General features: G+C 39.6%; 1 protein-coding gene across 4 annotated transcripts in view; it reads left to right on the top strand.

Moving 5' to 3' along the window:
* LOC124858976 (signal-induced proliferation-associated 1-like protein 2) overlaps positions 1-24,400 on the top strand; it is an 89,240-nt gene that overhangs the window by 42,171 nt on the left and 22,669 nt on the right. For 2 of the 4 annotated variants that reach the window (XM_047351337.1, XM_047351335.1), the window contains exons 9-15: positions 6,213-6,467; positions 11,641-11,787; positions 13,780-13,883; positions 14,041-14,129; positions 15,652-16,025; positions 21,192-21,440; positions 24,055-24,108. In XM_047351337.1, coding sequence (XP_047207293.1) covers positions 6,213-6,467; positions 11,641-11,787; positions 13,780-13,883; positions 14,041-14,129; positions 15,652-16,025; positions 21,192-21,440; positions 24,055-24,108 — 1,272 coding nt within the window. The remainder of the gene's footprint in view (positions 1-6,212; positions 6,468-11,640; positions 11,788-13,779; positions 13,884-14,040; positions 14,130-15,651; positions 16,026-21,191; positions 21,441-24,054; positions 24,109-24,400) is intronic. The other 2 variants (XM_047351336.1, XM_047351338.1) reach the window with 2 other exon arrangements.

Raw genomic sequence — 24,400 nt, 5'->3', positions numbered from 1 at the left:
CAAGTCTTTGTGATGTATCAAGAGCCACGGTATCCAGGGTAATGTCAGCATACCACCAAGAAGGACGAACCACATCCAACAGGATTAACTGTGGACGCAAGAGGAAGCTGTCTGAAAGGGATGTTCGGGTGCTAACCCGGATTGTATCCAAAAAACATAAAACCACAGCTGCCCAAATCACGGCAGAATTAAATGTGCACCTCAACTGTCCTGTTTCCACCAGAACTGTCCGTCGGGAGCTCCACAGGGTCAATATACACGGCCGGGCTGCTATAGCCAAACCTTTGGTCACTCATGCCAATGCCAAACGTCGGTTTCAATGGTGCAAGGAGCGCAAATCTTGGGCTGTGGACAATGTGAAACATGTATTGTTCTCTGATGAGTCCACCTTTACTGTTTTCCCCACATCCGGGAGAGTTACGGTGTGGAGAAGCCCCAAAGAAGCGTACCATCCAGACTGTTGCATGCCCAGAGTGAAGCATGGGGGTGGATCAGTGATGGTTTGGGCTGCCATATCATGGCATTCCCTTGGCCCAACACTTGTGCTAGACGGGCGCGTCACTGTCAAGGACTACCGAACCATTCTTGAGGACCATGTGCATCCAATGGTTGAAACATTGTATCCTGAAGGCGGTGCCGTGTATCAGGATGACAATGCACCAATACACACAGCAAGACTGGTGAAAGATTGGTTTGATGAACATGAAAGTGAAGTTGAACATCTCCCATGGCCTGCACAGCCACCAGATCTAAATATTATTGAGCCACTTTGGGGTGTTTTGGAGGAGCGAGTCAGGAAACGTTTTCCTCCACCAGTATCACATAGTGATCTGGCCACTATCCTGCAAGAAGAATGGCTTAAAATCCCTCTGACCACTGTGCAGGACTTGTATATGTCATTCCCAAGATGAATTGATGCTGTATTGGCCGCAAAAGGAGGCCCTACACCATACTAATAAATTATTGTGGTCTAAAACCAGGTTTTGCAGTTTCATTGTCCAACCCTGTAAATGACAACATGAACTGATATGAAATTTGGGTGGAGAGGTGAAAACATATAAAGACTGGCAGATAATAATAGACTAGTTTAAAATGATCTCAAATACTTTAAGATGAAAATAAACACCAGGAAGACCTGGAAGAACAGGGAAAAACTACCATTCAGATGGATCAAAAAGTAACCAAAATTATAAAGACTCAGCTAGTGATCAACATCAGGGTGATCAAAAAAGGCTACCTCCGACTAGTGTAACAATGAGAAGTTGTCAATGTGAAGTCCGCCAAAGCCCCCAAATGTCCCACTGTTGAAAGAACCAACAAGAGAAGTTATGCAACATTTTGCGCATGGATGAAAGCAAGATTATTCTTTTTGACAGCAGGTAATGTATCAGACAAAACCTCAAAAACCGATTTCAAGCCGCAGTGCGCTGTGAAGCATGGTGGATCAGGCATCATATTAAGCGGATGTCTTCATACTATAGTGTCAGCCCTGCTAATTGCATAGCAGGAATCGTGGATCAGTCTTTATACATCAGAGTACTGGAACTGATCGTGAATGCCCCTGAAAAGGTTGTTTCATCCAGACAACAACACCAAACACAACAATAAAACAGCAACGACTTCATTCCAGTTCAACAAGATTAGTGTTGTGGAGCAGTCGGCTCAATCCCAAGAGCTTAATCCAATGAAAACTTGTGTGGTGATATAAAACATGCAAAAACAATTAAATACTGAGGAATTGTGTGATGTAGTCCGGTCATCCTGAGCTGGAATACCTCATCAAGTTGGTCCACTCCAAGTAACGCAGTTTTGAAGCTGTTCTCAGAAGCAATGCTTATGCAACTTAATGCTAAATAAATCAACATTTATTAGATTTCTTAAACCCACTGCTAATTCTAGCACAACTCTAGATGTCGACTGCCTCTTCAGCTCCAGCTTTTCTTTAACAGCTTTCCAAACACTCATTTCTTGTTGTTTCAAGTTGATTTATACAGAGAAAGTGACTCCTCATATATATTTAAAACAAATACATTCCACTCCCATCAGATCAACTGAAGGTTTTAAGCTCACATTGGTGATAATTGAAAATTAAAATTTCTCAGAACAGAATTTCACTCTTCACTCCTTAAATATTCTGGTGCACAAAGCACAGCAAGCGACAGAGTCTGAGACCTTTGCTGTTGACAAGCTGTTACTGGGGCTTAGCGTTTAGCAGGGAGTAATGACGCGTGGCTACCAAGCATGACCACACACTCAGTTAATCAAGGTAATGAGAGGAATATAAGCGGCTCTGTTTAAAAACAATTGACCAACAGTTTGAGCAATTTACCACTCTTGTTAACATCCAGAAAATAAAACTGGCCAAAAGACATCATGTTACAGAATGAAAGTATTGGATGCTAATTCACTTTTTTAACTCCATCATTTTAAAATTAATTTTCCTCCTATTAATCAGAAATGCATGCAACAGGACATTGGTTCTCAAAATTCACAGCTCAGTTCATGGTTTAAGGGACCATAGTTTAGCTCTTTTCATCTCTGATACTTTATTCCCAAGGATATATTTGGTTTCCGCCGCATCAATCAATACCTGAGATTAAGGTATTGTTCTGATTTTTGTGTTGTAAATTGGGTGACAAATGTTTGTCTTAACATATGGTCCTCTTTAGATGTAGTTTCCCTCATGCTAAAAACATATTTGACATATTTAAGACATCTTTTTTTTACTCAAATATTTTAATAGATGATCTTTTTTAATATCCCTACATTACTTACATATATGCCCTTTATACGGCCTGTTTTTTAAAAGCCATATCTTGAGACGAAAGGTTTGAAAGACATGTTTGGAAATGACCTAAGATCTGACTAAAGTTGTCAGTTTGATTCCGAATATAACTGGACAAATCTTTAACAGTTTTATATCATATATTTGACAACCTAACTTTTTTATCTTTTCTTTGCATAAAAGAATGGCTGTACATACATGCACATACTGTGCCCTTTATCCTTATTTAATTTTCTCTAAGGTTTATATATTTTTATCTTAATGTCTGTATGCTGTCAGCGTTCTTCCCTGCCTGACTCTAACTGAAATTACATTCAAATCTGTGAGAGTGTAGAAGTTGCTTCCTACCTAACTTTCTAGACTAAATTAATAGCCTCTGGTGTCTGGTGGTAGAACCCACATACTGGGCATGTTGCCATCTGCTTGCATGAGTGACACTTGTTCTTCAATACTTCCACACTGAGTTGTTTCTACTGTAAATGCTTTCTTGATGGTAGAATTATTGAATGCTCTGCCATTATACCATCCAGGAGGGAGATGGGTTGTGTGTCCTGCAGATAAACATGTTTTGTTGTGAAATGTCCAAATAAACCACAGAAAAAAGACCTTGTGAATATATTGGTATTTTTCCACAGTGAAACAAGTTCTGTAACAGTATGGACTAAAAGGTCACTCAGTAACAAAGAAGCCATTTCTCTAAAAGCAACATAAAAGACAGATTACAGTTTACAAGTGTTGTCAGTGACCTCCTTTGGTCTAATGAAAGTAAAATTGAAGTGTATGATAACCAACACTTTCTCACTGAAACAATGCTGTTGCTGGTGTACCCTCTAAAAGGCAGCAAGGACATTTTTCACATCTGCATTCATGTGCCGAACCGCTCCAGTCTTTATAAGCATTACATTATGACCACTGACAGGTGAAGTGAATATCACAAACTATCTTATCATAGCACATGTTGATGGGTGGGAAATTTTAAGCATCAAGGGAATCTTTTTTCCTAAAATTTGATGTGTAAAAAGCAGAAAAAAGGCCAAATTGTGATGGCTAAATAAATTAGTCAGGGTATCTCCAAACTGCAGCTCTTGGGGATGTAACTGGTCTGAAGGGGCCAGTATCTTTCAGAAGTGGTCTAAGAAAGGTTCTGTGGTGAACTGTTGACAGGGTCCTTGATGCAAGTGGGGAAGAAGAGCTACTGTTTTTCAAACTGCTTAAGAAGTTAATGTTGATTCTAATAGAAAAGTGCATCTCAGTTAGTTTTTGTCTTGTGCTGTATAGCTGCAGAATAGTCAGGGTGCCCATGCTGACTCCTACCCACCAAGAGCACCAAGATTGGGCTGGTAAACATTAAAATTGGACCACAGACTAATAAAAGTAGACGGCCTGGTGTGATGAATCGTATTGTTTGTTATGATTAGCCAGATGCATATCTGTCATTTACCAGGTAAACCTAAGGTTCTGCCATCCTAGTGGATGGTTCGTCCACACGTATCAGCTACCGAAGCATTGTTGGAATTTATTTTAAACCCTTTCATGGAAATGGTAATCCCTGATGGCTGGGGTCGTCTTCAACAGGATTATGAACGTTGCCACAAATCAAAATTATTCAGGAATTGTTTGCAGACCATAACAGTTTTGAGGTGTTGTCCTGCCCTCCAAATTTCTAAACTTCTGTCCATTCTAGCATCTGTAGAATGAACTGGATCCACAAGCTTGATCCAGTGAGGCCCCTCTTTTACAACTTACAGGATATAAAGTATCTACTGCAGCACACCTTTAGGGGTAGTGGAGTCAGTGCTGCAACAGGTTAGGATGTTTTGGCAGCAAAAGGGGGAACAACACAGCATTGGGCAGATGGTCATAATATTTTGCATGTGTTACCATTCACTACTTATCTAAAACTGTAGGATGAAGAGGAACTATAAATTTTTTTCATTTCATTCAAAAAGCCAACATAAAGTAATGTTGATCTTCCTGTTTTGCATCATATAGCTCCAGTGGGATGTCAGCTGTAAACAGCCCAGCCGCCCACGGTCTAGCAGTTTGATGAAAGGGACACTCTGAGAGGGATTACTTGCCCCCTTTGCTGCAGCCTTTTCAATCAGAGCATCCTCCACAAGCACCATTGTTTGTACATGTATGACCACAGCAAAGTATACAGAGCTTTCCATCCTCCAGTACATCCTGGAAAATAGAGTGAGTAGGAGGTGAGGGCTGCGCAATCATCTGGCTCATACTTGAGATACTGATGGAGAGCTAGCAGGGCAACCAGGCTGTTTAACCTCACCCACCACCCAGCAAACCCACCTTTCCTTCAAACATACACTCCATGGCTCTGCCCAGGCAAAAAGATTAATGTTGCATGAAATGGGATCAGACCTCTTGTCTTTTGAGATATCCTCAGTGTTGTTAGCAGTAACAGTATAAAAATGGAAGGACAAAAAGCCTCTTCAAGTCAGACTCAAGAAAAGCTGTGTCTGGTATAGTGGCGTACTGAGAGTTTCAGTTCCTATTAAAATCCTCTTCATGTTTCTTGTAATCAGGATATGCCCATATGCCCCAGTGTGCACAATCACATGGTGTTTGCCATGCATTGTTGTAAGCATACTCACGTCTGTATTAATATATCTAGATATTTCCTAAATGTTTGAAAGCATTTTTGTTTCCTAGAGGATTTTCCATTAAAAAGTGACTATTTAATCACTTTAATGACAAAATGTGATATATTGAGAGATACAGTAACTTTTAGGTATAGATCTAATGCAGATATGGTGACTATTCTGTCTTCAATGTATTTTTTGTTAGGATAGATCAGCACAAAGTAGCATTGGTGAAAGGAAAATGAAAATCTAATGGTTAAATCTGCAATACATTTTTGTTCATCTGCCTTTTACTCTGCACCCCAGCATTACAGTGCCACCACCATGTTTTACAGTTGGAAGGTGTGTTTGGGGTGATGTGCAGTGATTTTTTTTTTTTTCTTCATTTATTGCCGTACACAGTATTTTTAAAACCCATACATTATTTTCCTTATAATTCCCATATATTCTTTAACTTGTGTTGGTCTATAAGATAGAATCCCAATGAAATATGCTAAAGTATTTCAATTCTAATATAACAAAATGTAGAAACATTCAAAGGTATCAATGTTTTTGCTAAATATTGTACTTATTTTTATAAAATTTGCTTTTAATCATAAATGTAATTCTTAGCATCATATATTTATATATTAATTAATACGTAATGTCAGAATATTGATTAACGGAATAGATGCATCAAAACACTTTGGTCCAAGATTATTTACATTTTTTTCATGTCATTTTTAGTCCTTAGTGGTAAAACTCAGGAAATAACATTTTTTTTTTTTTTTTGCTTTAGCCTCTAAAGCAATTTGTTGATGATCTTTAACCTTTGATTTTTCCCTCAGGGGCTGTTCTGAACTTTACCGGATACCGATGGTGGAGTACAAGGTTGACAGTGAGGGCCAGCCCTGCGAATACAAGACGCCCTTCAGGAGAAACACCACCTGGCACCGGGTGCCCGCAACTGCCGGCACACCTCTGTCCAGGAGCTCGCCCACTCAGGGTCCAGACCGCCTGCAGTGCCAGCAGATTCTCCAGCAGCACCAGGCAGTTATACCACGGAGCACTTCCTTTGATAGAAAGCTGCCAGATGGCTCCAGGTAAAACTTTTTGTTCTCCCATCCAGAGCTCTAAAGGGCTCTGGAAAGGGCTAAAAATTACTCAGAAGAAGGTTTTCATCTTAAACCAGATGGTGATCAACCCAAACACGGTGAACAAGTCTATTCCTTTATCTTTGAAAAGCAGGTCTCAGTGCAATGCATGTCCATGCCATCTGTCTGCCTGTTGTATAGATAATATTGTATTGTAAAACTATTAGTTTTCCTGATGTCATTTTAGTATAGGCAGATCAAGTTTTTTTGTGAGTGAAGAATGCACAAAATTAATTTGTTAACCAAAATCCTCATTTATGAATCGAGACCAGAGATGTCTTCTGGTGTTGTAATTGTGGCTTAATGCCTTTGATAATTACAACCGTTAAATACTCAGTAATAATTGATAACTATTTCTATATGTCACTGTTTAATCAACCGTTTCTGCCGAAACGTGTTGAACTTTAACCTTATTTTGACTGACAAATCACTCTTGCACAAAATAAACACAAAAAGGCTTCTTTTTATCTACGTGAAAATTTATTAAACCAATCAGCCTGATACAATCAACTCTTCGATCCAATAATCTTCACCTACTCAAACATGCAAAGTTCTACACAAAAGGGTAAAATATCTAACTAAACAAAATAAAGCAAAACAGAATCAACCAGCAGTTATGGCAAAAGTGATAATATGACAAGGGAATATGGTGTTGAACGAAGCTTTGGGAGCGCAGCCCGCCAGAAAGTGGAGCTCAGTGAGATGCAGGCAGTCATAAACCTTCCCTCCAGTAAGGTTGTAAACCCCGAGGACAAAGGATAATAAAACTTTAGGCGGCAAGCCAGTAAGCAGGAAATTTGAAGACAAAGAGAATGGTTGATTTTCACCATAAGGTTATTATAGCAGTCCAGTTTCACAGCGCACCTGCTCTCAGGTGTTCGCACAGTAAAAGCACAATCTTACGAGACTCAGCGGCCTCAGAAAACAACAGTAATTACGTTTCAAAAGAACAATGGCATGCACATACAATTCAGAACACATTAGACTCTAAGACTCTAAGTGATTCTACATCGCACTAAAACCTCCTCTATCCTGCCCAAACTATTCCTAATAAAGAAATAAAAATAAAAGGTGGATTTTACTTGTTGAAGTCTTCCTTCTGGGGCAGCGAGTGAGAGAGAAAAAAAAGGGGGTTGAAGAGTTCCACGCGTCCGCGGATACTCCAAGAAAGTGGTCAATCTCCGTCTTTTGGCCTCCTTGGCGAAAAGGAAAAATATGATCTGACCGTCAGCAGTCGACTAGAACCAAACAAGGAGGGAAAGTTGCGTCTCCTTGAAACTCCGTGGTTTTTGGTTACGTGTTAAACTCACGTCTTCGATCGGCAAAGTGAAATTTCTGGCCTTCTCATTCCAGAAACCTCTTTTATGAATTTTTCGTTGGCCAACGAAGGAGAATAAATGAAGAATCCACGTGGGACCTCTTCTTCTCCAGAGATGCGCTTCAGTTACTGGTCCGGTTTCCAGCGTGAAAAGCAAAGCTTTAAAGGGGCCACCTTCATTTATGCTTTCCGTGACGTCAGACTTGGGACGCCCCGTCATGTCAGCCGCGGTGGCCGCTGGGATTCGTAGTAGCGGGCTATCCTGGGATACAAAATCGCCGATGATGCCAAACGGCCTGGTAGCATCCAGCAGGGTGCAAATGGTCCAATATTCAGCACAATAAGTGGTCCAACAGTTTTCTTTTGAGATGTCTTCACTGAATGCTGTTTTACCTATTGTAATATTCCTGCGTGATCCACCACATTAATTTGCTTTGGCAGATCCAACACAGTTTGTTGATTTGTCCACTCCTACTGTTCATGTAATCTCTTAGGGTTTGCTTTTATTTCATTAGCCTTAAAAATGGCCTGTTTCTCTTGAGTCCAAGACCTCTTTAACCAGATTCTATGTGGACTAGTTCTCAGCTAGGCCTGAGACGGTTATCGGTATCTTGGTTTTAAAAAGTTAGGGGTTTAAAATCGTTTGTTTTGATAAGAAGTCAGAGAAAGTGCCACAGTTATCAGAGTCATTTCCAGCTGTGTGTAGCATAGAGTTGCACAGTACTGCCCATCCCCCAGCTGTTGCTGAGTGCTGCCAGAAAGCCGGCTAAGAAAGCTATTATGCTTTTCCTTCACTCACAAGAAATGTGTATTCAGCTGCAGCAATTATCCCTACTGCTGCTAAAATAGAATAACATATTGATTATCACAGGTATAATACTGTAATAACAGTTACTGGTTAATATTTTGATACATAAATGTAAGCCATAATATAAAACACCTGCTAAATTAAGCCATTTTGAAAGGTGGCTGTGTTTGATTTTCCACATCATGACTGTCCATGTTTTTCATGACCAAAAATATTTCCAATCCAAATTTGTCTTTCTTATAAGCATTAAAATGCCTTTAAATTACAGAAACAGTATAATTGAATTTTGTTTTAGATTTTGAAGCTGTTGGTGTGACAACTGGCTCATGGGGACATCTCTTAAGTAAAGGGTTTGCTAACAAAACTTTCTTTCCTTTTAGCAAGACAGGAAAGCTGCGATGAAAATGATATGTGGTTAATCATCCTGTTAAGATGGTTGGAGGGGCCATAACAACTGGGAGATTGTAACATTTGTTAGACAAATCAAGAGAGGAAACAAAGGTTTTTAGACATTTCTGCTCAAGTATTTGCAACTATGATTAAACATCACCACCCTCTATCCTATGCGAGAAAATCTTTGAACTCTGTTTTTCCCATTTAGAAAAGAGCCACAGGGACACATTGAGGAGCTGTTATTGTGTTTACTTATTTGCATACAAATAAACAGAGCATTTTAGCCCAATGAATTCACAACCTTGCTTTTATCTCTCTTCAGATGATAAGGCCTCACTCAGACTTTGTTCCTGTCCTATTCTGGACATCTCCATTGAGCCATGTAAAGCAGTGATTTGTTCAGTCTAATGAAACCCCTACAGTCATGATAACCTTTCCAGTGTGTCACCAACCCCCCCTGGTGTTGCCTGTTCTGAGTATACTTGGATAAAGGCCGCCTTCTCCACCTAATCAGGCTCTCAGGAAGTGGGAGAACTCCCCTTCTCCCTGGCTCCCTTTTCTCTGCTCTCCCTCCCTCTTCCTTGCACCCTGCTGAGGAGGAGGTGATAGGGACACTGACACGGCTCAGCTCAGCTCATCTCATCCAATTACTACAGAAATAAAGACAGCGCTCTTCCCAGGACCATGACGTGTAGTGACTCAGAAGGAGTGTTGGTGGTAGAGCAGGCGAGATGGAGAACGAAGGGGTGTTATTATACAGGAGTATATTCTACAGGTATAAATCAACAAATATTATATTGTCATTTCTTTTAATAGTTTGACTAATTGATGAAGAACAACACTTAATGTTTAGTGATGACTCAATCATTTTAAATGCAAAGAAGTTGTGCAGATGACTAAAACCATTAGGAATAGATAGCAATGAAAGTATCAAATCCAAAAATGCTTCAAATGTGCAACTTTTAGCTCCCTAAATGATAGCAATAACTGATGACAGAAACTTGGCAGGAGGTCTCTCTCAGGTGCCCTTTGAGGAAGGATCCACAGCTTAAACCATCCCCATTAAGTATAATCCCATCCTCACGTTGACTTGAATCCTGAATCTGTGCTATATAAAACATGTCTGTACACACGCTGTTGCACCACAGAGAGGAATATTGCATTTGATATCCCCTTCCTCAGAACATCTTATCTCTAGGGAGGAGGAAAAGGAGAATATAAAATCACATACTGCTGTTTCAAATTAAAGCGCCAGGACCCAGCGGAGGAGAGGGAATGTTTCGATCAAACTAATGCGTTTGATGATGTGTGCAGGGATTTAGTTTTGACGGCTTGTTTTTCCATTAAAGTCCCAAACAAGGAGAGCAAATATGATGACAAATACCTAATTTGTTATTCTCTGTAGTGACTAAAGTACTCTTCCAGCCTAAATAAAGTACACTTTAAGTATATATGAGTACAGTGCCTTACATAAAATTGTAATACCCCCTGACTTGATGGTAACAAAAGTTTTTTTTAAATAAAATTTTACAAGATAGAACGAGAAAAAATCTGGACTTGAATTAGCCCCCTGGCCTACACTATGTATGACTGTGCCACTGTAACTCTGGGTGCATATTTAAGGTCTCTGTCCTGCTGGAAGTTGAATCGCTACTCTAAGGTAACGTTTTTTGCAGCCTCTAAGGGAATTTATTTTCAGGATTTACCCAGATAAAAAAAAAAAATCAAAGAAAGAATCAGTCATTTGTTTCCATTTTGTTGACAATCACACTCTGAAAGATCTTTTATTTTGAAAAAACGGATCATCCCACTTCATATCTAGCTGCATATCTAGCAGGAAGAGTAGCGTGTGCTTTTGCATAACCTTGTTATTGTATTTGTTTTCATCGCAAATCCAATCAACCACTGTTTTAGAAATGTGAAAAGGTTCATGGAGTATGAATACTTTTGCATGACACTGTAAGTTGTAAGGCTCCAGGGGTTTTTATTGCATGATCTCTTTAGCAGAAGTTGGTGTATAGCCACTTCAGTGATTATATCTTTGGTCAGGTTACACTGAAAAAGTAAAAAAAAAAAAAAAAAAACACTAATAAAAAAAGGACCAGACTGAATTATTGAGCCATGTGTTGGTAGTTTTCAAGAAAGAATCTAAAGCCCGAGTAAATTCAGAATCTCATTTTGCCCTCATGCTACATGCATACAGAGAGTTACCATCTGGATTACTTTCTGCGGCTTATAACCAGAACTAATCTCTTTTGTGTTTGTCTTTGGAGAACAAGACGCCCTCTCCTTTACTTGACAGCTCCAACATTTTCTGTGGAGATATGCAAAGAAACAATTTTCTGCTGCAAAACCCAGGGATAATGTTAATGTGTGGGTAATATGCTTTTCAAGGAACAACCTCAACAGGTTTTGCATACATTTTTAATAAATAAAAGTAGGCGGACAGTCGATAAGTGCTTAAAATTAAAGCCTATATGTTTTACGTCAGTCAGGCAAAAATTGCTAACATTAGCAGTCTAAAGAAGAAATGTAGCATCCCAAGCTTCAATGTAGCATTAGGACATTTAGCTTTTACTAACCTTAAGTGTCTGTTTCTACAGAATGTTGCAGGACATAGAGAATCCCCAGGTCACTATATGCAACAAAGGAGACCAGCACTACCGCAGCTCCCCCAGTAACCAATCCTCCTCCAGCGATCCAGGACCATGCGGCAGCAGCACCTGGTCCCAGCAGCCCGGATATGATGGGTAAAAGGAACATACATTAGTTATTTTTTCTTTTTATATAAAAAAGTACCCCCATGATTATATCTTTTTTTTCTTACTGTTGTAAATGCAGCTTCAATCAGTGCTTCCACTATTTTTAAGACCAGGCAATTTTACTAAATTATGGCAATTTTTCTGCATGATAGACCAAATCATCCGTCCACTTTTGTCGTAACATGTTTCTTACAGGAAATAATCCAGTACAACTGTTATATTGCACTCAACGGCTTAGGAGAGCAGATAGTATTTCACAAATTTCATACATGAGATCTTTTTTTTTTTATTAATATTTTTGGAATCATTGCTTTGTTTAGCTGGAACATTAAGGTTGTCTTAAATATAAATATTTTTGGTAGGTCTAGCAGAGTTCGGTATTTTTACTTTAAAACATCTGTTTGTACACAGCATTTGTATCAAAAATTATCAAACCTTCTTTATTTGGCTATTTTGAACAAGTCTACTTCTATTCACCAGCGTGAATGTCATATTAGTTTTTATTATTATTATGCAGACAAGGTAAAATAAATGACTAATATTATTAATATTTCCTGCAGACAAAACGCAGACTTTTTGTAGCCATCGCCAAGGCTCTGTCTCAACTTTCCCCTGCTTGTCTTTGTAAAATTGGTACAATTAAATTAGTTACGGACTCGATGTTGTCCAGTGGGGTTGAGGTCAGGGCCATCCCAGACATTCAAAGTTAGCCAGCTGTATCCTGTCCTAAATTTGTTCGGATGCCTGTTTAGGATCATTGTGCTGTTGGAACATGCAGCTGTGTCCAACTTAAACTGTCTTTCTTTTAAATTAAAGTGAAGTTAAAAAATTTGGAGGATGTCTTGTTCCCAATAATTCCACTGATCCAGCACTGAAACAGTCCAACAGCAAGATGCTACCACTACCATGCTTAACAGTTGGTACAAGTGTTCTTTAAGCATACGTTTTCTCATTGTGATCAAATAGCTCAGTATTTGTGTATTTTGACCAAAAAAAAACTTTTTTCCAAAAGGAAATTTGGCTTTTCCATGGAGGCTATTGCAAATGTCAGCCAAGGCTAAAGGTGCAGGTTTTGGAGGATTTGTTCTGAGTCAGCACCTTCTCAGTTCCTGGTTATGCTATACTCAAATTACTGTTGATAGTGACAATGATATTTAAGCAGCTTCCACTTCATGATAGGCTTTGTTGGGTTGCTTCACTGCAGCCTTACAGATTTCCTTACATCTAAGTGTGACAGCTTAGATCAGATGAATGATGGTTGAAATTCATGATGATAAACCCCCAATTAATGTCATATTCATGCCCATGATGGGTGTGTGTATATTTCTAAGCAGAACGCTATATTACATTACTTTTTTTTATTTAAATCAGTTTGAATATAAACACAAAGGATTTCATCTGAGGCTGCAGACTGTGCAGGCATGATATTTGTCAGGCTTAGGAGACTCCACTTCTGTACTTACTTGTGTAAATAGTTTCAGACCTTGATTAGAGCTGTAGCCTCCCTCTACTGATTTGCTACCAGAGGCCTCAAAGGTGCACTGATCTATTGAGGACCGCTGAGCCTTCTCAGAGCTGCCCCAATGCAGACCCACAGACCAGATGACTGATCTCCAGTTAGAGTCTTTGTTAAAGATAACGAGACACTGCGGCCCCTGTTCTTCTGCTGTAACCCCGATTAGCCCTTGAAGCGTTAATTAAGATGTGCATTGAAAAATTTGATTTTCTTTCCCTTTTGTCAAGAGCAAGGAACAGCTTGGCATGTTGAACTGAATGAAAACAGGCCTCTCGCCAGTGCTGTCTGGCAGCTACTTTATTCTTTTATAAGCTGAAGTGATTTGACCTTAAAGAAACTTGAGCTAATTGCTTTAAAATCTTGGTAGGCCTTTTGAAGCCTTTCTTTGACCAGAAAGCAAAGCTCGCACAATAGATTGAAAACCATTTGAAGTCCTTTTTTTTTTTTTTTTTTGCTTTTTCCAGGTGTCCCTCGCCTATACTGCATGAGCGGACAGGGGACATCCAAGGAGGGGATGGAGAAATCCGCAGGGACAGAGAGCCCACCCTGGAGAGAACAAGATCTGCAGGTGAATCTAATATGTTTATTAATGCAATCAAGATTCATGTCTTATGTTACATAAACATATTGTACAATGAAAGCGGAATAATGTAGGGCTTTTATTACTGATGTTGTTTTTTCTTATTTACTAGCTTTTAAATATTGATTTTTATTGTTCTTCACAGAGGCCAAATGGCACATCCCTTCCACAAAGATCCTGAATCCTCTGAAGCAAAGAGAAGGAGGAAAGGACTCCCCAAACAAGCTTTCCAGGGTGAATGTCTTCTTTGCAATCATTTTGGTTGACTCAAGCTGACAGATATTTGATCAAATTGTGGACATTATTAGTGTTTCACAAAGCAGTTAGCCAAACATGTCAAAGCACACAATGCAGACAAAACATTTAGTGCAAACAAATCTAAGAACTTGATCAGGAACTTTGTTCTGACTCGCCTGGGCAAAACCTCTGGTTTGTCCTGAGGTTATATTTTTCTGTCTGAGTTTTAGAACTCAACTGCCTTGGTAGCTGGCAACTTCCTTGGGAAAGAGTTGTCACAATGCCGTGATCAACCAATCAATTGTGGCTACGTTGTGCTAGGCAGCCAATAAGAAACTTTTATTATTTTCTTTTCTGCAACATTCTTTAGGCTCGTGGGGAGAGCCAGAATGTAAACATACTATCCTTGTAAATAAAATGTTATTGTATGCCTTTCACGTCAGCTTTTGATACATCTATTTGGTCTATTGAGTAAGACTACAGATTTACAATTCAAAGTTCAACATGATTAACCTAGTCAGAGGTAACTAGTCTTGGTTTAATTAAAAACCTTTCTAAATTTCTAAATGATCAAATTAAATTTTCTAGGGCAGATTTGAATAAAACCTTTGATGTTTTAGTACCTTTAGTCTCCCCTGTCCATTTTTATAATGTTTTTTTCAGTTTTTGTCGCTCAACATCAACTGTTTTTTTTCCTTGTTCTTTGATTATGGTGGCTGGCAAGTTCAACTAACTGCTCCTTTCTGTCAGTCGGTGCTTTTAGCCATGCTTGCATTAACCAAGGCTTTGTGCATAAAAAATGTTATCTTCCTCTTGGCATCGTTTACCCTAATGCACAGAGCTCGTTTTTTTTTCAAATGCTTTTGACTTGATTTGTTTAAAGTTGCATCCATGATTTAGCAATGTTAAGTATAACATAATAAAAAAGGAGTGTCAGGTCAATCCCCTAAAAATTCATATTTTCCTAAAACTGAAATTTATGTATCTCATTTCACTCAGAGTTTACTTTGGTTGTCTCTCGGGCTCCCTTAACACGGGATTAAGATTGCACCAAAATCTTAAAAAAACTATGTAGGATGTGAATGGTCTCTGTAGGCTGAGAGCCTACGTGGGACAATTCAAAAATGCAGTGTGCTCCTTATTGCATGATGGGGTGGGATAGTTCCTCTTGTCACTGGGGGTTCAGCATACATGGGTCTTTTGTGCAACATGAAAGAACCTGGTAGCAGCAGAGGCAGTTTAACAATGATAAGGTGGCCTGCACGCACCTGTGTGATTTAAATTTTCAGCATATTCAGCTTGTAGTACTTCTTTCTTATTACCATCAGCTTGTTGAAAGGCTCGAATGCCTTTTAAAAATAAGCTGTGTGAGTCAAAGACACAATGGAAACAGATAAGGCCCAGTGGATGAAAGCCTCATCATCTCACACATCAACTATAAGAACCATCTGCAATTATCTGACCCAGTTACATTTTTCTTTTTCCTTCACCCCTCTTGCCCTTTCCCTCTCTCTATTAGACTGGTGATAAAAACTCAAGCCACTCAAGTAGCAATACTCTTTCAAGCAACGCGTCCAGCAACAGTGATGATAAGCACTTTGGCTCTGGGGACCTGATGGACCCAGAAATGCTGGGCCTCACCTACATCAAAGGGGCCTCCACAGACAGCGGCATAGACACTAATCCGTGCGTGCCCCCCGGAGCCCGGGTGTTGCTGCAGGGCAGGGTTGGGGAACAGGGACACCCTTGGGTCTCCGAGCTCCATGAGGACGAAATGACAGAGGAGGATCATGGGAAATTATACCTGCAGCAGGGCTTCGCTTCAGCCATCATATCTAGTCATGTGACAGAGGGCAGTATTGGAGACCTCAGCGAGATTTCGTCTCATTCAAGGTACAGTAAAAGAAAGGCTAATGTTTTGATTTCTTCCTAATGGCAGCAAAGCTTTATAATAATGTTTTTAGCATTAAAGGTGACTTTTTTGTTTTTTTGGTCGATGCTGGGTTTGCAGAAGCATTGTAACAAGAAACAGATGTGGGACATTATGAAGAGAGATTTCAAATAAACTAAAATATAGAATAAGGATAATTTGCATTTGCCCAACTTTGAAAAACCTTGAATGAAGACAATAATGACAGTAATTCATCCAGGATTTAAAAAAAACAGGCCAAAGAGAAGACCTGACACTTAAGTCTTTAGTTTTGCTTATACGTTGTCATTTTGAATCAATTCAGTTTTTTATGTTGCACCGATTCACAACAGGTCAACTTCATATACATTTTTATTCATATACATTTTTTAGCAGTCCCTTATTTTGATTTAGCATGTGGTAACAATGAAAAGAATTGTCAACCTTTCAACTAGTTAACATAGTTATGCTGAAGAAACTTTAGCATAATTAAGTTCAATATGAGCAGCCCTTGGCTGTGTCCTGCAGGAGGTTAAATGAAGCAAAGGAGACAGCAAAAAACAGGAACCTTGAGCGATGTATGTAAACACAGACTCACAGAGCCAGGACTACTTTCCATAGAAAAGGTCCCTTCCAGGAAGGAGTCACAGGTAATCACAGAATTACTGAGTCAGGAGTACTTTCTATAGGAAAGAGAAGTATAGTACACTGAGTTAATAGTAGCAAGCACTCTGTTAGTGACTTCACCAAGGAAAAACTCACAACCAAGCACAAAATCACTGAGCCAGGGAGTACTTTCTATGAAAAGAAAAGTACAGAGAGTAAACTACGTAAACAGCTCATTTATTGGTTTTGTCCAGGTAAAAATGCACAGATATGTTTGCATATAAAGCGTTATCACTGAGTAAGTTCAGGAACGAGACAGTAAAACATGGAAGCACTGAGCCAAGACTGCTTTCTTTTGGAATGAAAGCAATGGGTATACAAAGTAGATTACAGCAACAGTTCCTTCAGTGATTTTGTCCAGGTAAAAGGTAACATTAAACACAGAAGCCCCATGTTTACCATCTATAAAAAGAAAAATAGAAATATTCTTCGTCTGTGGTTGGTTTTGTTACTTTTTCATATTTATAGGTATTTACTTTGCATTTTTGCTCAATCCCTGCTGGGTCACTGCTGGGTCATTTGCGTGCATTGGAAATTCACACCTGTTGCTATGGCACATAGCTCACAGCAAAATCCACTGAGCTGGAATACAATCGACAGAAACACACAAACACCACTGCTGCCAAACTATTGAGCCCGATACTGTATCTGTTCTGTCAAACACATACAGGTATCTGCAGAAACATGTGCACAACTAATGGCCTGTATCTGTTCACTGACCTTCTATTCACCTGGTCATGCTCAAAGTCTGCTGATCTACCACCTGGGCTTATCCAGCTGTGTTGAAGCACTTTTTTTTGCAATTTTATCAGATCTATTTAGGGAAAAAGGCTGTTCAAAACAACCTGACCCTATGTGAAAGAGTAATTGCAACCAAAACTGCTTTGCCACCTTTGGCAGCAACAATTGCCATCAAGTGTTGGAGATAACTTGCAGAACTTAATATGGTGAAATTCTGGCCCACAGGTGAATTTGTTGGTCTGGTTTGGATCATTGCCCTGCAGCGTAAATCATCAAGATATACAGGTCCTTCTCAAAATATTAGCATATTGTGATAAAGTTCATTATTTTCCATAATGTCCTGATGTAAATTTAACATTCATATATTTTAGATTCATTGCACACTAACTGAAATATTTCAGGTCTTTTATTGTCTTAATACGGATGATTTTGGCATACAGCTCATGAAAACCCAAAATTCCTATCTCACAAAATTAGCATATTTCATCCGACCAATAAAAGAAAAGTGTTTTTAATACAAAAAACGTCAACCTTCAAATAATCATGTACAGTTATGCACTCATTACTTGGTCGGGAATCCTTTTGCAGAAATGACTGCTTCAATGCGGCGTGGCATGGAGGCAATCAGCCTGTGGCACTGCTGAGGTCTTATGGAGGCCCAGGATGCTTCGATAGCGGCCTTTAGCTCATCCAGAGTGTTGGGTCTTGAGTCTCTCAACGTTCTCTTCACAATATCCCACAGATTCTCTATGGGGTTCAGGTCAGGAGAGTTGGCAGGCCAATTGAGCACAGTGATACCATGGTCAGTAAACCATTTACCAGTGGTTTTGGCACTGTGAGCAGGTGCCAGGTCGTGCTGAAAAATGAAATCTTCATCTCCATAAAGCTTTTCAGCAGATGGAAGCATGAAGTGCTCCACAATCTCCTGATAGCTAGCTGCATTGACCCTGCCCTTGATAAAACACACCAGCAGCTGACACGGCACCCCAGACCATCACTGACTGTGGGTACTTGACACTGGACTTCTGGCATTTTGGCATTTCCTTCTCCCCAGTCTTCCTCCAGACTCTGGCACCTTGATTTCCGAATGACATGCAGAATTTGCTTTCATCCGAAAAAAGTACTTTGGACCACTGAGCAACAGTCCAGTGCTGCTTCTCTGTAGCCCAGGTCAGGCGCTTCTGCCGCTGTTTCTGGTTCAAAAGTGGCTTGACCTGGGGAATGCGGCACCTGTAGCCCATTTCCTGCACACGCCTGTGCACGGTGGCTCTGGATGTTTCTACTCCAGACTCAGTCCACTGCTTCCGCAGGTCCCCCAAGGTCTGGAATCGGCCCTTCTCCACAATCTTCCTCAGGGTCCGGTCACCTCTTCTCGTTGTGCAGCGTTTTCTGCCACACTTTTTCCTTCCCACAGACTTCCCACTGAGGTGCCTTGATACAGCACTCTGGGAACAGCCTATTCGTTCAGAAATGTCTTTCTGTGTCTTACCCTCTTGCTTGAGGGTGTCAATAGTGGCCTTCTGGACAGCAGTCAGGTCGGCAGTCTTACCCATGATTGGGGTTTTGAGTGATGAACCAGGCTGGGAGTTTTAAAGGCCTCAGGAATCTTTTGCAGGTGTTTAGAGTTAACTCGTTGATTCAGATGATTAGGTTCATAGCTCGTTTAGAGACCCTTTTAATGATATGCTAATATTGTGAGATAGGAATTTTGGGTTTTCATGAGCTGTATGCCAAAATTATCCGTATTAAGACAATAAAAGACCTGAAATATTTCAGTTAGTGTGCAATGAATCTAAAATATATGAATGTTAAATTTTCATCATGACATTATGGAAAATAATGAACTTTATCACAATATGCTAATATTTTGAGAAGGACCTGTATGTTGCTTTAAATCTGAGATGAGCACTTTTGATCAGCAAGCAGTGGTTTTGACCTTGGGGCTCTCTTATGGATGCCATTTTTGGCCATATTATATCTGATTGTTCACCTTAACTGAGGCAACCAATGCCTGCAATGATTTAAACACTGTTCTTCGTAGTTTGGCGACCTTCTTAAGAGACCGTCTATGTTCTCTTGGAGTAATTTTGGTAGGTTGGCCACCCCTGGGAAGATTCCCCACTGTTCCATGTTTTCACCATTCATGAATAGTGGCTCCCAATGTGATTTTGCCAAAGTCAAAATAGCTTTGTAACTCATTTTCTGACTGATAGATTCAATTCATTTGGATTTTTATTTTGAAGTTTATTAATTTTATTTATATTGAGTCATGATGTGCTACCTTTTCAGATCTTTAGACCAACTTCATATTGGTGAACACTACTTCAGGCTCTATTTAGGTGATTTTTTTTTTTCACTGTACAAGTTCAGTGAAACTGAACAGAAATAATGTGGTTAATCACACATAGGGCCGGGTTGGTTAGATTGTTTTTTCTCTTATTAAATAACATCTTACCTTTTTTTTTTTACTTGCCTTGATTTGGATGATCTGAGAAAGTGACAAAAAAAACAACTGAAGAAATCTGAAAGGGATCAAATATCTTTTTACAGCTATGCATGTATTATATAATAACAGAACACAAATGAAGCATTTGTGGCTTTTAGACCATAGTTACATCCAGCTGAGAGGTGCAAAGATTACTCAGTATGCCTCAGCAATTGAAAGCTGGAAAAACTCTGGTTTTTACACATTTAGGGAGTGTTCAGAATTCCCAACAAACAAAAGTGACAGAGCATTTTCCCATAATTTCTTTAGACATATTTAAAGTTCTACAGCTGTGAAGTTGACATCTTTACGGAGTTCATTATTGTTTAACTTTTATTTGAGCAGTCATAACTCCTCAGCAGCCAAAAGACATGAAATCCAAACTGTCAGCCATCATTATAAAGGGAAAATTAATAAAGGGAAATCCCCAGCGGAATGTGGCCTACGAATGACAGCAGCTTATTTTTACATGATATTCACAAAGCAAAAGCAGTCATTATAAGTTGGAATTTGCTGACCACCATGTTCACGATGATTAGATTTTGTAACAGCAGTACAAAGCCGTTGCTGAAGTAATATGTCTGTCAGCAAACAAGTTATTACTTTGACCAACTGATCTTAATTTCAAGGGTGAATTCATCCGAATAACATGATTAGAAACAGTTGCCCGCATATGTAGTAGTGTGTAAGTTGCTTTACTTGTTATGCTTGGAGACCTATAAATCAGCAGGGGTCACAGCAGCAGATGTCTGAGGAACCTCTGCAAAGTACCAAGAGCAAGAGGAGGAAATGCCTATTTGTGGTTAAATGCACTGAACCGTAAATGTAGTTTGTCATTTGATATTTGATGAAATATTGAAAGGACAAAGTTCACCAGGAATACTCGGATGACAGACTGGAACTGAGTCATCTGGTGAAGTAGGTTAAAGGGAAGGTAGATGGGACTTTCTTTATTTGGAGGGGATTGTGTCATCTTAGCTGATTGCAATGCTGACCATTCATGAACCATTCTGAGCTAATAAGAAATCATCCAATTGGCGGATTTCCATACATCTGCCGGGGTTGTGTTGCCAGCAGCCATGCTTTTTTATTGCTAATGCTTCTTTTTGTTTTTGTTATTATTATTATGATTATTATTATTATTATTATCATCATCATTATTTCCCATTGTTTCCCTTTTTGTGCCTGTTATTGATTTTCAGTCATTGTTTTGGTCACGTTTGAGTTACGTTATGCTTTATTCTTGCTGTTCAATCAGTGGCTCACACCACTCCGGCAGTCCCTTGGCCCGCGGTGCCAGGTACTGTATGTCCACTGACTCCTCCAAGGTGTACACCATCCCCCAGACGAGCAGCACAGGGCCAGAGCTGGGGCCCAGCTCCGAGGCCTGTGGACAGACACGTACACAGTCCAGCTGCAAGCTCCCAGTGAGCATGAAGACAGCTGATGCTGATGGTGATGATGATGCCACCTGCACTGAGGGACCTCCCAACATATCAGAGTGTGGGTGAGTCTGTGAGAGGCAGAGAAAGGCCTCAAGAGAGCACGAATGAGATCATCTAAAAACAAGGACAACATCACGAAAACTAATTGTTTCAACTATGCAAAGCTTAAAAACTCCCCCTTTAATGCTTCCTTTGTCTTTTTAACATCTGATGTATGTATTTACAAACTAGAAAGGTTTAGTCGCGGTTTGATTAGAGATGCACCGACTGATCATAGATTTGTGGCCGATTTTTTTACCGTTGCTTTCTGGTAAAGCTTTAACCTGTGAATAATAATTTTAAACGATTTATCTGAAACAAGTGAAATAAAGATCATTCAAATATTTTTTAAAGTCTTTCAGCCAGTGTGGTAGAGTGTTTCCTTGATTATCTGGTTGTAATTATTAACTGTAAGCATCAGTCTCTGTCTGTATTCTCTAGAGAAAGTATAGCCTTACTGTAACTCTGAAAGGCTGCTAATATTTCCAAATCCAGCATGTTATTTAACAGACAAAGGCTTGAAACCTAATAAAGATAAATCAAACTCCCCTTTAGAGAAGTCAACAAAATGTCAACAAGGCAGGCACAAATTGACATACTTTGTCTAAAAAGTAGTAAATGTACAAAATGGAGAAGGAGCAAAATGACCAGCACATGCTGAAGTTTCAGTCTTATTTTATAGTAGCCTAAATAAAGAGCCAGCACAACACAAAAGTGTCATTTTCAATAGATTTCAACACAATTTATGTTTCAGTTGACTTTTTTTTATACACATCACCAATGGTGCAAATAGCTAACTTTTAGTCTTCTTCCTTCTGTAACAACTTTCAAACCAAAGAGTGTTGTTGTTAGCACCTAGGTATGGTGCATTCACTGACGGGAAAAGATCCGATTATTGGATTTCGGACAGGCCAATCATTAGAATCAGAATTATTTTATTAATCCTCAAGAGCAAATTCCTTTTTTTCAATGTGCAACCTGACAAAGATAAAAGGAGCAGTAATACATAGTAAATTGCCTTTATAAGAAAAACCCAGTGTCCATTATAAAATAAACATAGTCGGGAACAACAGGGTGCATAACGTGCTAACAGATGTGTACAAAACGCTTGAGTGACCAGCTAGGGCAATTGGATCTGAAAATCATTTAATTCTGGTCAGCAGCTGATTTCTCTGTGCATCTCTAACTTTAAAATGTTCTCTTAAGGCATGAGCAGATTACTGGTATCAAGGTCTACTGAGGTTTCTCAAAGTTACATTTCCAAAACCAATAGTTATCCATCATACCTTTCTTAAGGTTTAAAGTGCATTCATGAGATGCCAAAGAAAACATAAAGCAGAGTGATGCAGTGTCGCCCCTTCCCTGCTTGTTTCTGCACAACAAGAAGCAACTTTGTGTTTATTACACTTATATAAAATAGACAAGGTGTGAAAACTTAATAAATTCCAACAATCCCTTGTTTTAATGTTACGCTGATTTCAAACTACAGCTGGCAAGTTACAAGCTGATCGGCAAGCTGTTATAAATATGGGCAGATAGCTTATTGTGTACATTTTTGTTTCAAATCATTATGTTGATAGCTTAATATTGTGCAACTATGGTACTGTAGATGTTCATATCAGCCCATGCCTATTGCTTTTACAAACGCAGTGGCTGAAAATAAGAAAATCTGTTTTTCTTAGGACATGGGCCTTAAGAGTGACTAAAGGTGCTTTGAAGATATGTTTAAAACAAGGTATGAACCTTGGTATTTTAGGCTTGGTGCTTGTGATTATTTCTGCCTGTTAGCACAAGGTGTGAACCAGGCTGTTGGAGCAATTTCCTTTCAGAGTCTCTGCATTGTCTGGCTCACCCAGAGTTTATAAACTGGTCTTGATTGAAGCAGACAGCCACAAAATAAATAAGCTCAATGAAGCCGCTGACATAATACACTTGACACATGTCGTTATTGATCATTCATCTGATGTCGGGTCTCTGTGGATTGTGTTGCTGGGCCTCTGACAGATCAGCCTCTCTGTTGGGAGCCAAGCAACAATCTGTCACACCATCCACAGAGCAGCTACTAGAACTGTCGCCCAGGCAGAGAAACGTATGCAGTCGTTTAGAAAAGTTCAGAAATTCCTCCTTCTCTGTAGATTTTGTATGAGGATAGATGACTGACAGCATATCCCTGATAATTAAATGGCCTGCTGCAGTGAGGTTTAGATGTTTGTAAGTACTCATTTGAGGGTGTTAGAGACAGCTTTGGGCATGTTTTGGAAAAGCGAAAGTGAGATCTGCCCTCAAAGAAACCCCTGGCTTCAGCTTCCAAGTAATCAGATTGAGGCTGTGAAATTTGCTGTGTGATTGATCGCGTGCACTGTAGTCGTCTCCTGCCAACTTATGAAAAAGCTCCGTAATTCATTTACTCTCCTTCTTGCTTGTTTATATATTCTTGTCATTTTATTTCTTCTTACATAACAGTGTCTCATGATAAATGGGCTAATATTACTCACAGATATTGCTTTAACGTAATGAAGTTTATCTTCCCCCTTTGTGAAGTTTTCCCATTTGACCTAACACTGTATGAAATGCAGGATATGTTTTAATGCTTCTAATCCCAGGGTGCTTCTTTCTTGCTTCTGCTTCTTGTTTCAGAGGGGCGGAGAGCTTGTTAGCCTTCCTTCTCAAAATGCTGTCTGAGCGCTCCAGGTACACAGTTATAGTCAAACCCAGTGGCCCTAATCTGACCCAGCCTGCTCCCCTGCACACTGTCCCAACCCCTTTGTCTTAGACCATCACGCCACTTGAATGTCATGACCGGTCTCAAGTGCGGGTCCTGTCAACATGTGACACATTCAAGGGGCAACCAACTGTGTATCAGGACCTGTGACATTTCTGTGGTTTCTTCCGTACAACCCAACTCCCACTGTAACAGCAGTTTAGCTAGAGTTTAGAACAATAAAATAAGATTTCAGCAAAATGTAGGCAGGCATACAAGTTC

The sequence above is a fragment of the Girardinichthys multiradiatus genome, chromosome 22 (assembly GCF_021462225.1).
Source record: "Girardinichthys multiradiatus isolate DD_20200921_A chromosome 22, DD_fGirMul_XY1, whole genome shotgun sequence".
Lineage (NCBI taxonomy): Eukaryota > Metazoa > Chordata > Actinopteri > Cyprinodontiformes > Goodeidae > Girardinichthys > Girardinichthys multiradiatus.
Note: the sequence above shows the minus strand (reverse complement) of the source record. Positions and strands in the feature narration are given on the sequence as shown.